General features: G+C 53.6%; 1 protein-coding gene across 2 annotated transcripts in view; it reads left to right on the top strand.

Moving 5' to 3' along the window:
• ARHGEF18 (Rho/Rac guanine nucleotide exchange factor 18) overlaps positions 1–16644 on the top strand; it is an 80221-nt gene that overhangs the window by 51337 nt on the left and 12240 nt on the right. For both annotated transcript variants that reach the window (XM_045496497.1, XM_045496498.1), the window contains 7 exons: positions 8449–8587; positions 9624–9736; positions 9867–10007; positions 11777–12027; positions 12731–12856; positions 15252–15369; positions 16184–16432. In XM_045496497.1, coding sequence (XP_045352453.1) covers positions 8449–8587; positions 9624–9736; positions 9867–10007; positions 11777–12027; positions 12731–12856; positions 15252–15369; positions 16184–16432 — 1137 coding nt within the window. The remainder of the gene's footprint in view (positions 1–8448; positions 8588–9623; positions 9737–9866; positions 10008–11776; positions 12028–12730; positions 12857–15251; positions 15370–16183; positions 16433–16644) is intronic.

Here is a 16644-nt window from a genome sequence, read left to right as displayed (position 1 = left end):
ATGGGGGCACCTGGGTGGCTCAGTTAAGCGTCTGACTTCGGCTCAGGTCATGATCTCATGGTTCGTGAGTTCAAGCCCCGCATCGGGCTCTGTGCCGACAGTTCAGAGCCTGGACCCTGCTTCCGATTCTGTGTCTCCCTCCCTCTCTGCCTCTCCCCAGCTTGTGCTCTCTCTTTCTCTCTCTCTCAATAATAAATAAACTTAAAAAAAAAAAAGTTTAAAAAGAAGTACCTTTAGTATTTAAAAAAAAAAAAGAAAGAAAGAGTCTCTTATGGTTTGCTTGCTTCCCTTTCTGTTTTTATCTAATTTTTCCTTCCCTTCCCCTGTGTTCATCTGTCAAGTTACTCCAATTCCCCAACTAGAAAAAAGTTTTTAAACTAAGGGAAGGGTACTGAATTTTTAGACATAATGCAGTTGCACACTTAATAGTCTCCAGCATAGTGTGAACATAGCTTTTATATGCGCTGGGAAACCAGAACATTCATTTGACCCGCTTTATTGTGGTGGGTCTGGAACCGAACGCATAGTATCTCCGAGGTGTGTAAGTAAGTAGGGTCGTGATATCTGTCACACCACTTAGTCATCTGATTTGCTCACAGAGACCGCTCTTCAAGCCACCAAGACAACACAGGTTTTAAAAAATAATCATCACGGGGCGCCTGGGTGGCTTAGTCGGTTAAGTGTCCGAGTCTTGATTTCGGCTCGGGTCATGATCTCACGGTTCGCGAGTTCGAGCCCCACATTGGGCTCTCTGCTGTCAGCACAGAGCCTGCCTTGGATCTTCTGTCTCCCTCTTTCTGTCTCTCTGCCCCTAGTCTGCTCGCTCGCTCTCTCTCAAAAATAAATAAACGTTTAAAAAACAATCATCATGAGAACAGGCTGCAATTTGTTGCTGAGAACAGCGTGTATTTTTTTCCTCTGGGCAAAGAACTTTTCACATTTTCCTTGTTGGCCTCCTGTTTTTGCCCCTGCCTCTTCCCCAGGTCCCCGCGCACAAACGGCTCTGTGGTACGGTCTCTGCAGCGGGCCCGGTTCACGCCGATCGATGGCCCCTCTCAGCAGTGGGCAGACGGTGCTAATTAGGCCCCGAAGCAGCGGTCGTGGCGGTCGTGGCGGTGTGCAGACAGCGCTAGGCGGCCGGGTGCTCACCTCTGCTCCGTGGCCCCGATCCCAGCACCGCACCGCCGCCCCCTCTGTCCCGCCACGGCTGTCTGGTTTAGGAAGACACGAGGGCAGGACGAATGCACATTCCTGCCTCTCTCTGCCAAGGGCAGAGTGACTGACCCACACCGTCTGTTCTGCTCCTGCAGAAAGATGGCTGTACCTCACCGAGTTTATTGGTTGGTCCAAAGGCTTTACGGAAGGGCGTCCGACCCTGGGTTTCAGCTCGTGTCGTGATCTCGCGGTTCATGGGTTCGAGCCCCACATGGGGCTCTGCGCCGACAGCTCGGAGCCTGCTTGGGATTCTCTGTCTCCCTCTCCCTCCGCCCCTCTCCCACTCGTTCTCTTTCTCTCTCTAAATAAATACACTTTAAAAATAAAAAATGAGGGGCGCCTGGGTGGCGCAGTCGGTTAAGCGTCCGACTTCAGCCAGGTCACGATCTCGCGGTCCGTGGGTTCGAGCCCCGCGTCAGGCTCTGGGCTGATGGCTCAGAGCCTGGAGCCTGTTTCCGATTCTGTGTCTCCCTCTCTCTGCCCCTCCCCCGTTCATGCTCTGTCTCTCTCTGTCCCAAAAATAAATAAACGTTGAAAAAAAAAAAATAAATAAAAATAAAAATAAAAATAAAAAATGAAAGCTTTACTGAGCTATAACTCACGTACCATACAGCTCCCCCACGTAAGTGGGGTCCCAGTCCCCACAGACAGTGTTAGAACCCCACAGAGAAACCGTATACCCCTTAGCTGTCGCCCTCTGTTCTCCCCCAGTCCCACACGGCCGTCAGTCTTTCTGTCTCCATGGCCTTGCCTCTTCTGCCCATTTTCCTGGAGACGGACGCCTACAATATGTGGTCGCTTGGGTCTGACCTCCTTCAGTCAGCATATTTTCCAGGTTCATCCAGGATCCAGCCTGAAGCAGGGCCTGGTTCCTTGTAGGGCCGAGTAATAGCCCATCGTGTGAATGGACCCTGTTGTGTTTTTCCAGCCATCAGTCGACGGACCTCTGGGGCCGATTCCGCTTCTGGCTGTTGCGAATAGTGCTGCGTGAACATTTACGTACGAGTGTTTGTGGGGGTCCCCGTTGTCGCCTCTCTCGGGCGTGTACCTGGAGCGGAGTCCCTGGAGGCAATGGCACCTCCACGTTTAACCGTTTGAAGAAGCACCAGTTTTCCAAAGTGCTCCACCGCCTTGCGTTCCCACCAGCAGCCCCGCGGTTTTGCGTGTGTTTGAGGATGTTGGAGGCCCGGGCCCTGGCAGGCACGCCCCCGGGCCCCTGGGTGGCTGGTGTTTTCAGGGTCTGCAGGATTTGTTTGAAGCAGGTATGGGAAGACAGCAGACCTGGAAATGACTGCCATGAGAGAAGTCTGTACTCACGGCCCCTAGGAGCAGGAGGCGGGGCACGCCACACAGGGCCGCAGGGGGCTGCCGGATGCCCCAGGGTCAGTCAGGAGCCAGAGGGCGGGCATGAGTGGAAGATGTGGGCAAGAGCCTTCACTGTGGTTTCCGTGGGGAGGAATGGTCGGGGCGGGGTGAACAGGCTTAAGACTGGCTGGATTGAAAACCCCAGCGGGCTCTGGGGTGCAGGCGCTGGCCCTGGTTGTCCGGCCCCGGGCCCTGGGGTAAGCGGGGCAGGGGGACGGTGGCCCCGAGTGTGAAAGCCCGACGGACGAGGAGGCTGGAGCGTGGGCTCTGGGTTGCTGGGTGTGCATGTGAAAGGTGCTCTTGCAAGCGAGTCCTTTCCTGTCTCTAGGAACCCGCCAGCCCTGGCAGGGGCAGGCTTTCCTGGGTCGGCAAGGTGCCACCTGTCAGATCATCAGAAATACGGAGTAAGGGGCGCCTGGGTGGCTCCGTCGGTTAAGTGTCTGACTTCCGCTCAGGTCGTGATCTTGCAGTTCATGAGTTCGAGGCCCCAGCTCGGAGCCTGGAGCCTGTTTCGGATCCTGTGTCTCCCTCTCTCTCTCTGCCCCTCTGCAGCTTGTGCGCTCTCTCTCTCTCTCTCTCTCTCTCTCTCTCTCTCTCTCAGAAATAATAAATGAATAAACTTTAAAAAATAAATACAGAATAAAACGACATGATTGAAGCAGCTGGTCTGTCGCAGAGCCCCCCACTCGTGTCTTGATCAGGCACTCGTTTCCGTGGCTGTACATGTTCTAGAAAGACTCGATTAGTGATTGTCCACCCCTTACTTTAAAAGTCTTAAGTGGCGTGAGAGGGGCAGTAGTGGTTAGTTCCTCCAGAGGAAAAAGAATGATTTATCTCCAGAGGCCATATTGCTGTCAGATGTACAGCATTCTGTTTTTCTGTAAGAAGTCCCCCCAGCTCGGAGACTTTTGGGGAGTGTGTGTGTAACAAGTCATAAGGAAGTACAAAGAATATCAGAGCACTCAAGAAATAGCGTGTGTGTCTGAGCAAACAAGGGTGTTCTACAATGTAATAGTAATCTCTCAGTCAACAGGGTTCTTACGTACAGCCTGCCCTCATTTATTCCCGGATTCTGTATTTGCAAACTTAACTTCCTCGCTGAAACGTATAAGTAACCTGGGGGCGCCTGGGTGGCTCAGTGGGTTAAGTGTGCGACTTTGGCCCAGGTCATGATCTTGCGGTCTGTGGGTTCGAGCCCCGAGTCGGCTCTGTGCTGACAGCTCGGAGCCTGGAGCCTGCTTCGGATTCTGCGTCTCCCCCTCTCTCTGCCCCTCGCCCGCTCACGTTCTGTCTCTGTCCCTCTCTCAAAAGTAAATATTTAAAAAAAAAAATCTTATACGTAACTCCCAAATCAATACCTGTGGGGCGTTCACAGTCACGTGCAGCAGACGTGTCCAGTGAAAATACAAGTCCCCCAGCACACGTGTTCCTATCCAACAAGGTGACGTGACCTTCTGCCTCCTTACTTCACCTCGTACTTGAACAAGCATCCTTTTTGCAGTGTGCTTAATGCCATGTTTTTCACATTTTTGTGCTCTCCGTCGGTGATTTGGCTGTTTAAAATGGCCCCCCGGTGGGGCGCCTGGGTGGCTCAGTTGGTTAAGGGTCCCACTCGTGACTTCGGCTCAGGTCATGATCTTGTGGTCTGTGAGTTTGAGCCCCGCGTGGGGCTCTGTGCTGGCAGTGCAGAGCCTGCTTGGGATTCCGTCTCCCTCTCTCTGTCCCTCCCCTGCTTGCTCTCTGTCTCTCTCTCTCAAATAAAAATAAGCTGTAAATACACACATACATACACGCATAAAATGGCCCCCGGGCATCGTGCTGGGGTGCTGTCGGGCATTACTGAGTGCAAAAAGGCTGTGATGCGTCTTTCGGAGGAGGAATTACGTGTGTTAGGTACACTCCGCTCCCTTCAGCCATGAGTTGTAGTCCTACTGACCATGAGTTCAATGCTAATAAATCAACAGCATGTATGAAATAAGGCGTCTTTCAAGAGAAACACACATAAAGCAAGGTTGCGTATTGATGGGCTGATGACGGGCGTGGGCAGAAGTTCCCGGGAACCTAGCCTTGTAGCTTCCCCAGGAGCGGCGATTCGGTATTGGCTAAAGCCGGGTTCACTGCAACTTTATGGAACATCACTACGGGGAATAATGAGAGGCCGCTGCAACTTTTTGTCTTGAAATAGCTTAAAATTCACAGGAAGTTGCAAAACTAGTACAGAGTCTCAGGTGTCCTTCACCAAGCATCCCCCAGGGATGGTAATCTGACATGACCTCAGCCCATGGTCAAAACCAGATCACTGGCATCTGTACAGTATTGTTAACTCGGGGACAGACCCTGTTTGGGTTTTGCCAGTTGTCACCTGCACTCTTTGGTGACGGAAAGGGAGTGAATAGTTCTAGGACATTTTATCCTTTGTATGTAGAGATCTGAGTAACCCAACTCCACTGTCAGAGGGCAGAAGTGTTCCATCCCAAGGAAACAGTGACTCCTTAAACAAAATAAATAAATAAATCAACATAATATTGACCATTTTAACCGTTTAAAAAAATTTTTTTTAATTTTTTAATGTTTATTTTTGAGAGAGAGACAGCATGAGTGGGGGAAGAGCAGAGAGGGAGAGGGAGACACAGAATCCGAAGCGGGCTCCAAGCTCTGAGCTGTCAGCACAGAGTCTGACGCGGGGCTCGAACTCACAGGCTGCGAGATCATAACCTGAGCCAGAGTCAGACGCTTAACCAATTGAGCCACCCAGGCACCCCCATTTTAGCCATTTTTAAGAGTACATTCCAGTAACATTAGCTACATTCGCACTGTTGTGCAACCACCCCCACCTCTGTCTCCAGAACTTTCTCATCTCCTCAAACTGAGATTCTGTCCCCATGAAACACGCACTCTCAGCCCCTGGCTCCCACCATCTACTCTCTGTCTCTGGACGGGACTCCTCTAGGGACGTCGTGTGAGTGGATTCGGGCAGTATTCATCCTTTTGTGTATGGCTTATTTTGCTTAGCATGATGTCCTCAAGTTTTGTCCGTGCTGTAGCAAGCATCAGGATTTCCTTCCTTTTTATGGCTGAAAAATATTCCATAAAACAATGATTTCTTGACCCATTTTGCGGGAGGCACTGCCCTCCATTCTACTCGGGGAAACAGCGATCAGAATAAATAAGTAAATTGTATATGTGAGAGAGACCAGCTTACTGTTCTTTCAGCTGAAATTCTGTCCCTTGTACCCCTTTGAGTACCTGGTGTCCCTAGTCATGACCCTTAGCCATGAATACCTCAAAGTATCTTCTCAATTATCAAGGGAAGATTTAAGTTACTGTAGATTTAGTGTGTCCATCATTTATTAAACTTCTTGGGGACTAGTGATGCTCAGAAGATGTTTATGGTGACTTTTTCTCCTGCAGACTCTTTGGTTAAAGCAGAATGTGGGACACCTGGGTGGCCCAGTCGGTTAAGCATCCGACTTCGGCTCAGGTCATGATCTCGGCAGTTCACAAGTTCGAGCCCTGCACTGGGCTCTGTGCTGACAGCTCAGAGCCTGGAGCCTGCCTCAGATTCTGTGTCTCCCTCTCTCTCTCTCAGAAATAAACATTAAAAATATTTTTAAAGCAGAATGTATCTCACTTCAGGTAAGATATTGGGTCACAGGAACAATCGGTCAGCCAGGCAAAGGACGCATTTCAGGGTTGGTCCCATATTTGTATATTTGAATCATAATTGCCTAGGTGGGGTTTACACTGGTGTCGAAATGGCAGGAAATGCCTGCCCTGGACCACAGAGGCCTCAATTTATGACTTTCACCTTGGTGAAAGGGTGTTCATATATGAGAGAGAGCCTCATCACCTTTGTCTCTATGATAATAGCAGTGGTAAGCCACTTAGTATCATGACGCTGGGGTGTCTGGGGTCACTGGGCAAATGTCACCCCCACCATACAGAGCTGTGTTACAGAACGAACGGCTACGGATACGTGTTCCGCGTGGAATACGGCATCACGCCGCCTAGTGCTTAAGTCTCAGCTGATAAGCTCTGTTCATTGCTCCTGGACCAGTTTTCTCTCCGACATGTACCCAACTGCATGTTTCCAACCACCCTGAATTTCCACCTAAGTTAAAACTTTCAGAATGCAGAATCCCACTGTGCAGAAAAGCTCTTAAGTACATTTTCCTCTAGTGCTGGTCCCTTAGCCACCCCCAAAGGTCATGGTCTGCATGCGGCAGAGAACCACGGTCCCCACTACTTCCCTGTGTGACAAAAAACGAAGCTTGGGGGTGGGGGCACCTGGGTGGTTCAGTGGGTTTAAGCGTCCAACTCTCAGTTTTGGCTCAGGTCATGATCTCATGGTTCCTGAATTCGGGCCCCATATTGGGCTCCATGCTGACAGTGTGGAGCCTGCTTGGGATTCTCTCTCTCCGTCTCTGCCCTTCCCCTGCTCGCTCGCTCTCTCTCTCTCTCTCTCTCTGTCTCAAAAATAAACAAAATAAACTTAAAAAAAAAAAAAAAAAAAAATGAAGCTTGGGTGCCCGGGGGGACCCAGGAGCCAAGTCAGAAAGGCTAGTGGACAGATTTCTTCCTTTTTAAAAAAAAAAAATTTTTTTTTTTTTTTTTTGAGAGAGAGTGCGTGAGCAAACTGGGAGGAACAGAGAGAGAGGGGGACGGGATCTGAAGTGGGCTCTGTGCTGACAGCAGAAAGCCCGACACAGGGCTTGAACTCACGAACTATGAGATCATGGCTTGAGCCAAAGTCAGGTTCTCAACTGACTGAGCCACCCAGGCGCCCACAGTCGCCTCCAGATTTCTTCCTAACGTTGCTCTTTGTCCTCGCCTGGAATAGAGCTTTCAGTGTGGTTTTCACCCTGAGAATGAATTAGCTAAAAAGCAGCCCATCTCAGCTCAACTTGATTTGTCAAATAGAAGAGGGTGAGAGTTTGGCCTTCTGAATTTCATCTTTCCATCGGTGGGAAAGGTGACCAGAGAATTACACACATCCTATCATCTCGTTTCCTACATTAACGAGCAGATGAGTGTGAAGAACCCTTTGGAGCCCCTGTCGTGTGTCAGGTTGGTTTGCAGTCGTTGCGTAAAATAGGATTGGCACCTCTCGTCCGTCCGCTCTGCTGCTCAAATTCTATCAGAGTGCTTTTACGGTCAGGGGTGCGTGTGGCCACACATCGTGCCCTGCAGTCTCTGGGTCTCGGAGTCATCCTGACATCCGATCTCGGGTTAATTACAGCCGTGTGTGTGTGTGTGTGTGTGTGTGTGTGTGTGTGTGTGTGTGTGTGTGAGTGATATGTCGGCACGAGCCACGCCAAGCGCAGAGCTCTTGGTGATTTTAGATTATTTACAGTGAATATAAACTACTCTCCGCCTTTTACCTCCTGCCAAGATGGAAGGGGTGTCGGGGTTTTTTTGTTGTGATTTTACCAAAGGAGAAGATATTGTGCGATTTCCACACTAAATGGTCACAGTGGGGACCAATTTCCTGCCCTCCAGACCCGCTGTCTCAGCCAATACAGTAGGAGAAGACGCGGCTTTACATTTCTAGAAGGATCACACGGAGGCATAAAAGCGACGCAGCCCGGCCTCGCACCGCGCCGGGTCCTGGAGCCCGGACCGTGAACATGGGGAACACGCATTCCAAAAGCAGTGACAGAGACGGCGCGCTCCGTGGCCGCCCCGAGCTGTCTTTCTACAGCTCTTTTCCTCGGAAATGGAGCGAGAACGTCTTTCTGGATAACGAGCTGCTGACCTCCAAGATCCTGTCCGTGCTGCGGCCACAGTCGGAACGGGGCTTCCGGACGGGCCAGCTCCGCTACCCTGCCCACTTTCTCAGCACCAACTCTGTGTTTGCCTCTGTCGCAGCGTCCTTAAAGGAGCACCCGAGGGCCACCCTCTTGTCCGATGGCAGCCCGGCCCTGTCCAGGAATGTCGGCATGACGGTCTCACAGAAGGGGGGGCCACAGCCAGCACCCAGCCCGGCGGGAACGGGGACGCAGCTCGGGTAAGTCAGGTCCCGTCTCTGCGCCAGGGGCAGCTACAGGTGAAGGGAGGGAGCAGGATGGGACATTCCCCTGGGACCCCGCAGATGGCCTCTCGGAAAGGAGACCCTCAGGTCCGTGTGAGTCTGATCGTAGGCTCCCAGCCACACGGTGAAATTCCTATTCACACTTGTACTTGGCCACTTGCAGCCAGCCGGGTTCATACCCTTGAAGGGCCCTTGGGCGGGGTTTCTGTCCGAGCCTGAGATGATGGTAGAAGTCCCACTGAGGTTGCCGTGGAGGTGGCATCCCGTTACTTACGCCTTAACGCTGTCCTCCGTGGACTCAAGGTGGTTCCCATATTTCTCCGTTCAGCGGTGTTTCGGTTGAAAACGTAATGCTAACAGATGTCATCACGGTGGTCCTTGCACGGGTTGGCGGGGAAGGGGGCTGATTATCTTTTTCCGTTAAGAAGGGTTCTCCACCCTCACCTGTGAGCGTGGCTGTGTCCACCTAACTCTCACTCGAAAGAATTGCAGGGGCTCCGTGGGCTCTGGTGGCCATTAAAGGAAGCGTACAATTCAACTCACCCTGAGAACATACCTGGACATTGAATTGAAGTCAGTTATGATGGGGGGACGTCCTAATGTTACGATTTTTACAAACGATCTGTGGGGCGCTTGGGTGACTCCGTCCCGGTTAAGCGTCAGACTCTTGGTTTCGGCTAGGGTCATGGTCTCGCGGTTCGTGGGTTCAAGCCCCATGTCGGGCTCTGCCCTGAGAGTGTAAAGTCTGCTTGGGCTCCTCTCTCTCCTTTTCTCTCTGCCCCTCCCCTGCTCACTCGCTCTCCCTCCCTCCCTCCTTCTCTCTTTTCCTCTCTCAGTAAACTTCAAAAAAAAAAGTAAAATCAATTCTTTTAAAAACAAAAAGATCTGTGACAAAGTTTAAGTGCATATAGAAATCTGGAAAGTTCTCAAATAGATTTGCCTTCCTAGAAAGGGTGTGTATGTGTATTTAATTCAGATTTTTTGAATAATGGTTTTTATGATTTTTATTTAGACCAGTCACAGGAGAGATGGATGAAGCCGACTCCGTATTTTTAAAATTTAAGCAGGCAGCTGATGACTCTCTTTCGCTTACATCTTCGAATGCCGAGCCCATTTTTGTAGAAGGTACGGCCCTCTGGCTTCTTTCCCAGGTGCCATGCTGGGAGAGTGCCGGGACCCCTATCCTTGTGTCCACGGGACACGGCCTGGGGCGGCCCAGAGCCAGTGGAGCAGTGGCCGCTTTTTCTTCCCTCAGACCCTTGCACGGCCTCGCTGAGGAGTGAGATCGAGTTGGATGCCCGCGAGTTCGAGGCCGAGTCCTGGAGCCTCTCTGTGGATGCCGCGTATGCAAAGAAACAAAAGAGAGAGGTGGTAAAGAGGCAGGATGTGCTCTATGGTGAGAAGTTCTGCACCGTCACGCTGACCTTCTACTTCCTTCTTTTCCATCTTTGTTTTGATTGATTGCGCCTGGGAGTCTGGGCTCCGCTGGGACCTCCAGCTCCGTCTGCTCCCCCAGGGCAGCCCTGCTCTCCCAGTCAGGGAAGAGGTGGCCAGGGAGGGCTTTGTGGGAACGCATCCCTGAGGACGAGCGTGGCCGAGTGCCCAGTCCTGACTCATCCTGACCCTGCTGGTGACCCTGAGAGAGAAGACTCCCCCAGGCCTGTCCCAGCCATCCCTGGTGACCACAGACAACGTCCCCCCCCCCCCCAGGGGTTTGGGAGACATGTGACGTAGCACTGGCTCCCGGTTGGGACACCCCTTCCCGCTGGCCATTGGAGGACCTGGCTGTGGACAGCCGCTGTCCTGAGATGGGAGGTTACAGGTCACTGTGCAAAGCGTGGCTCTCAGACAAGAGCCCGTCCCCAGGCCAGGTGCCGCATTGGGTGCCCTACGTAGGTCCCTCTGGGCCTCTGGACCTCCTATAAGCAGGATGACAGAAGCCCAAGACAGCCACACTGGAATCTGAGGCCCTTCTCTCCCCAAAGCCCTCGCTTGTTCTTAGGATTCCCCCTCCATGGGAATCATTCACCAGGACTGACACCGTTATGTCGTCCGAGGAGGCATTTTCTGCCCCTCATCGGGGTTCTGTGAGGAGATTCTGGCACACACGGGTCTTCACCGTTCGCTGGTGTCCGGCTGGTGGTGGTGTCCACACTCCCGTGTCACACACTGACCTTTCTGCCCAGGCCAGAGGGGGTTGGGGTGTGGGCAGGAGGGGACCCTGATAGATGCTTCGCCTCAGGACTCCAGAGCAGGGCAGAGATCCTGCAGGGAGGTGCAGAGAGGACCAGTCTGGATGATTCCATCCAGGCAGCCCTTTGCCACATTGTCTCACCCTCTGGGCAAACACAGTCTGCGTCCAGCCCCCATGGCCGGCAGCTCTGGGCTGGGCTGTGTTGACCTTTGGTCTCCTAACAGCCTCAAGGCCGTGATTTAAACAACAGGTAAACTCCAACACAGAACCTGACCTTTCTTTGCCTTTTCACAGAGAATTAAATTCCTCACCTGAGCTCTGCTTTCTTGTCAGTTGTAGTCTGGGTCTGGTCAGTGACGTGCACAGACATGTGAGTTTCACATCCGAAGGAATAGTGTTCATCAGAACAGTCTTCCTGATAGGGCGCCTGGGTGGCTCAAGTTGGTTCAGTGTCCGACTTCGGCTCAGGTCATGATCTCACAGTTCGTGGGTTCGAGCTCCCAGTCGGGCTCTGCACTGACAGCTTCGAGCCTGGAGCCCGCTTTGGATGGTCTCCCTCTCTCTGCCCCTCCCCCGCTCACTCGCTCACTCACACTCTCTCTCTCTCAAAAATAAACATTAAAAATCAAATTAAAAAGAACAAAGAACAATCTTCCTGCCTAAAACAGCCTTGAAATGTCTTCGGGCATGAAATCCTGTGAATTTGAGGTCCCAGCACACATCCCGGGTCCTCTCTTTCCTGATATCACCCCAGCCCTGGCTGCTCCCTTAAATTAGGACCTCCACAGCGCTGGGCCCCGGGGCGGGGGGGGAGGGGGGGCCTGCCCCCAGGCGGGGAGACCCCCAGGGCCAGGGCCCCGGTGCCGAGCTGGAAGCGGCCAGCCGGGCACGCCGTGGGCAGGCAGCACGCGTGATGCCATCGTGGGCGCCCTCCCCGGCGCGGGTGAGTCCCCTGGTCCGTGTCCCCGCAGAGCTGGTGCAGACGGAGGTGCATCACGTACGGACGCTCAAGATCATGCTGAAGGTCTACTCCAGGGCCCTGCAGGAGGAGCTACAGTTCAGCAGCCAGGCCGTCAGCCGCCTCTTCCCGGGTGTGGACGACCTGCTGGACTTGCACAGCCACTTCCTGTCTCGGCTGAAGGAGCGCCGCCGGGAGTCCCTGGAGGAGGGCAGTGACCGGAACTACGTCATCCAGAAAATCGGGGACCTCCTGGTGCAGCAGGTGGGCACGGCCGGGCCGGGCCGGGCCGGGCCAGTCTCTGCTGACTGAGAGGCCGTGGCCCTGGGCCGTCACGGGTGTGCGTGCAGCTCGTGGTCAGAAGCAGGCGCCTGCGTGCCAAGCGTGCTTGTGCGAACACGTCCGCCCTTGCAGGCGGGGCTTTTGTCTGGTTCGCTGGCTGGGTTGTGTTGTGTTGTGTCTTGTTTTCCGGTTTTGACCTCCGTGTCTCCGGCTGTTAGAAGCGTATCTGTGGTAAAGGGCCCCAAGCCTAACCTGACTCCCAAGTCGACTTGTGAGCCCCGGCCAGGATTGACAGAGGGGACCCGTCAGTCCCCGTCCGCCCTCGGGGTGCTCGAAGCATCCCGAGTCCGCGAATCAAGAGCTAATTAGAAGAATACCCCTTTTGCTTTGAAATCTCTCTGACGTGCTGCGGCTCAAATTGATGCTCCCTTCTTGGATTTCAGGAGATGTTACAGCACCGTGACGTAGTAAAGCCCATTAGAAGGTTTTCTCCTTTTGCCTCACTGCACCTTGCATCGAGGCCCCCGTACTGAAGCGTTTCTCTGCCTGCGTGTATGTTAGACAAGAAAGGGGAATCCCAAGTCAATTCGAGACACATTTTCATGGAATCAACTGAGCCAGACGAGAACACGCCCTGGTGGTTTGCACGCTCCCTCTCAGTAACCTCTCCGTTGTCTTTCTGCAGTTTTCAGGCGAAAATGGGGACAGAATGAAAGAAAAATATGGTGTCTTTTGTAGTGGCCACAACGAGGCGGTCAGTCATTATAAGTTGCTGCTGCAGCAAAACAAGAAATTTCAAAGCTTGATCAAGGTAAAAAAAAAAATTTTTTTTTTTTTTTTTTTTTTTTTTAATTAAAAAATGCATCCTCTTTGCTCTAGATTGTTTCTACAGGACTGCAATCTTTGAAGAGCTTAAGGTTATAAGGTACCTGTTATAAACCAGGGATTTTCAAGTTTATTTATTTATTTTGAAAGAGACAGAGACAGTGCAAGTGTGGGAGGGGCAGAGAGAGGGGGAGACAGAGAATCCCAAGCAGACTCTGCACTGTCAGCTTGGAGCCTGATGCAGGGCTCGAACTCACGAAACCGTGAGATCATGACCTAAACCGAAACCAAGAGTCGGACGCTTAACCCACTGAGCCACCCAGGCACCCCAAGTGTTTCTTTCATTTTAATCACAAACCTGTTCAGAGCAATCTGGAGAATTGTGAGATGTGAAACAAAGCCAAGCACACCCAGGGCTTTGTTCCTGGCCACACCAGCAGGCCACGGCGTGGAACCTGCTGACCACCACTCCTCAGACTGCTGAGGGGACACAGGTGTCATTCCCTCGTCCTGGGAACCCCCCTCTGGAGCCACCCATTCCACCTTCATAACTTACTGCACGCCTTTGCCCCCCCACCTCGCCTCCTTCCCTCTCTGGTCCCCATTTGTCCCTTGAGGCCTGGGAGATGACCCACACCTGCCTTCTGCCTAGTCACGTGCAGGTGCTCACAGCCCAGAACCAAAAATGCAACAGCCAACCTGAGTCCCCGGGGAGGGGCAAGCCCCTGTCTCCCGCATCCTTGCAAGTGCACCTGGGTTAAGGTCACTTGGCTGTCAGCAGGCCTTCTGCAGCTTGGTCCCCGAGGACTTTAGTTGGAAGTGATAGCCAATAACTAGTGGTCTAGAGTTAAGAATGACAGGTTTTGGGGCTCCTGGGTGGCTCAGTCAGTTGAGCGTCCGACTTCAGCTCAGGTCACGATCTCGCGGTCCGCGAGTTCGAGCCCCGCGTCGGGCTCTGGGCTGATGGCTCGGAGCCTGGAGCCTGCTTCCGATTCTGTGTCTCCCTCTCTCTCTGCCCCTCCCCCGTTCATGCTGTGTCTCTCTCTGTCTCAAAAATAAATAAACGTTAAAAAAAAAAATTAAAAAAAAAAAAAAAAAGAATGACAGGTTTTGGGGGCACCTGGGTGGCTCAGTCGTTAAGCATCCGTTTCTTGAGTTCTGCTCGCGTCACAAGCTCACGACTCATGAGTTCAAGCCCCGAGTCAGGCTCTAAGCTGGCAGCGTGGAGCCTACTTAGGATTTTCTCTCCCTCTGATTCTCTCTCCCTGTCTCTCTGCCCCTCCTTCGCATGCTCTCTCTCTCTCAAAATAAAAAAACTTAAAAAAAAAAGAATGACGGGTTTTTAAATTCCGCCCCATTGCAGTTGCAGTGGATGTAGACGGGAAAGGCAGAGGGTCCGTGTGAGGTTGTCCCTGGAACTTCACAAACCCCAGAGTCCTCCTCTGGTCCTCCTCAAAAGTGGCTCCACAATGGCTGCATTCCTGGAGTGCTTGAGTGCCGAGGGAGCAGAGAAGCAGAATGTGTGGTATGCTCTGGAGGGCACCAGAAACCGTGCTCCGCCCTGCCAGGAGCTGGCTTCCGGTGACTGCTTCTTGGGTCCTTAGCCAGAGGTGTGCGTCGGGTGCCAGCAGGGGGCTGCCTCAGAGGCACAGGCTCAGGGTAGTTCCAGATGGTTCTGGCAGCCGTCAGTCGGGCTCCTCGTGTGTATATGCACGCATGTGTATGTGGGCATGTGTGATATACAGCTCTCTGGGTGATTCCCTACCGCCCCCTGTATTTTTGAGAGAGAGAACACAAGCGGTGGGGGGAGAGGCAGGGAGAGAAAGGGGGACAGCGGATCCGAAGCAGGCTCCAGGCTCTGTGCTGACAGCAGAGAACCCAAGGCAGGGCTCAGACTCCCGAACCACGAGATCATGACCTGAGCCGAAGTCAGACGCTTTAACCGATGGAGCCACCCAAGTGCCCCTCTTTCTTTTTTTTTTTTTTTTTTAAGTTTATTTATTTTGGGGGACAGAGAGAGAGGGAGAGAAAGAGTCCCAAGCCGGCTCTGTGCTTTCAGAGCTCAACGCAGGGCTCGAACTCAGGAACCTTGAGATTATGACCTGAGGCAAAATCAAGAGTTGGATGCTCAACGCACGGAGCCACCCAGGCGCCCTGGTTCTGGTTTCTTCTTCCTGGGTTTTACAGAGGCCCTCCTTTACAAGAGGGGACGCTGCCTTTGCTTCGGTGGCCTTTCTGCGCACAGCAGAGGAGCCCCCCTTTCAAGTACTCAATGAAGCCACAGAGACAAAAGGCCTTGGCGACGTGAAAAAGGAAGTTGCCCCCAGCTGATTTGGCAGGAGCCAGGGTGCCAGCGGGGCATTTTGTTTCCCATTGCCTAGAAAATCGGCAACTTTTCCATCGTGCGGCGGCTTGGTGTGCAGGAATGTATCCTCCTGGTCACGCAGCGCATAACCAAGTACCCGGTGCTGGTGGAGCGCATTATTCAGAACACAGAAGGTACAGTAGCTCTCCTCGCGGCCTCGCCCACTGCCGCTTGGAGGGGCGATCTCGGTCTTCCTGCCCCGTTTTAGCGGTGGGTTGGAGAAGCCCCCTCTGTGCTCCCTCCCTGGTTCTCTGGAGCCATCGCGGCTCAGCAGTCATTAGCCAAGCTGCCACCATGCCGAGTCCACCGTGCTGGGTTGTGGGGTTTCCGACTCCAGAAAGATGGGGTGCCGGTCTTACTTGCCCGCTGTCACCCCGCAGCCCCTGGCACAGGCTGGGCCACAGAAGGCCCTGGGTCGTCATCCAGGGAGTAGATGAATGTTGGTCCCTACAGGCACAGAGATGGCCTTCGTGTCACGTGCCTGGAACCTGGGCGGGCGGAGGAGAAAGGGCCCACGGGCCAGCCCGGACGAGCCCCACCCCCAGGAGACTCGGGCCCTGCGAGAATGAGCAGATTCTTGGATCACCCAACTCTGGGTGATGGCGGGAGGTGGAGGGAGTCTTCTGGGCAGGGCTGGTGGGCATGGGGTTGGGGGCGGGGGGCGTTCACCGAGGAGGGGCAGGCAGCAGGGCTAGGCAGGGCTGCTTCTGTCTCTCAGTCATGCGTCGGCTTCCACCTTCAGTGGAGGCTGTGTCTCAGCGGGAACCAGATGCCGCCGCCTCTATCTGGAGAAGCATTTACATCCAGGCGCGGGTTGGGAGGTGATTCTTGAGGGTCCTCTGAGCGGTGGCTTCAGGGAGCGCACCTCGTAGAGCCCATAGCACGTCCGCCTCTGTCGTGTTTGTGAACGGGGACACAGGAAGGCGCTAACCCTGCGGTGTGTGGCAGCCGGCAGCGAGGACCACAGAGACCTGAGCCAGGCCCTGAAGCTCATCAGAGACATCATCTCGCAAGTGGACGCCAAGGTCAGCGAGTTCGAGAGAGGCCAGCGCCTCCGGGAGATCGCGGGGAGGGTGGACCTGAAGTCCTCCAGCAAGCTCAAGAACGGCCTGACCTTCCGCAAGGAGGACATGTTACAGCGGCAGCTGCATCTGGAGGGCACACTGTGCTGGAAGACCACGTCGGGGCGCCTGAAAGGCAAGGCTGGGCCCCCGCGTCCCCGAGCCTCCCGCTCACGGCCCGGGGGGTACTGTGGGCCCCGCCTCCAAAACCCACAGTGCACTTCCAGACCAGAGAGCACACTGGCCTCTGGCCTGCGTTTCCCCGGGCCAAACCACGAGCTTCTGGAAACCTCCTAACCTGTCCGTTGACGCCAGCATCTTTCAAGATCGTTGGCGGGGAGTGCCCGA

The sequence above is a fragment of the Leopardus geoffroyi genome, chromosome A2, assembly GCF_018350155.1.
Source record: "Leopardus geoffroyi isolate Oge1 chromosome A2, O.geoffroyi_Oge1_pat1.0, whole genome shotgun sequence".
Lineage (NCBI taxonomy): Eukaryota > Metazoa > Chordata > Mammalia > Carnivora > Felidae > Leopardus > Leopardus geoffroyi.
This window is presented reverse-complemented; position numbering and strand designations above follow the sequence as displayed.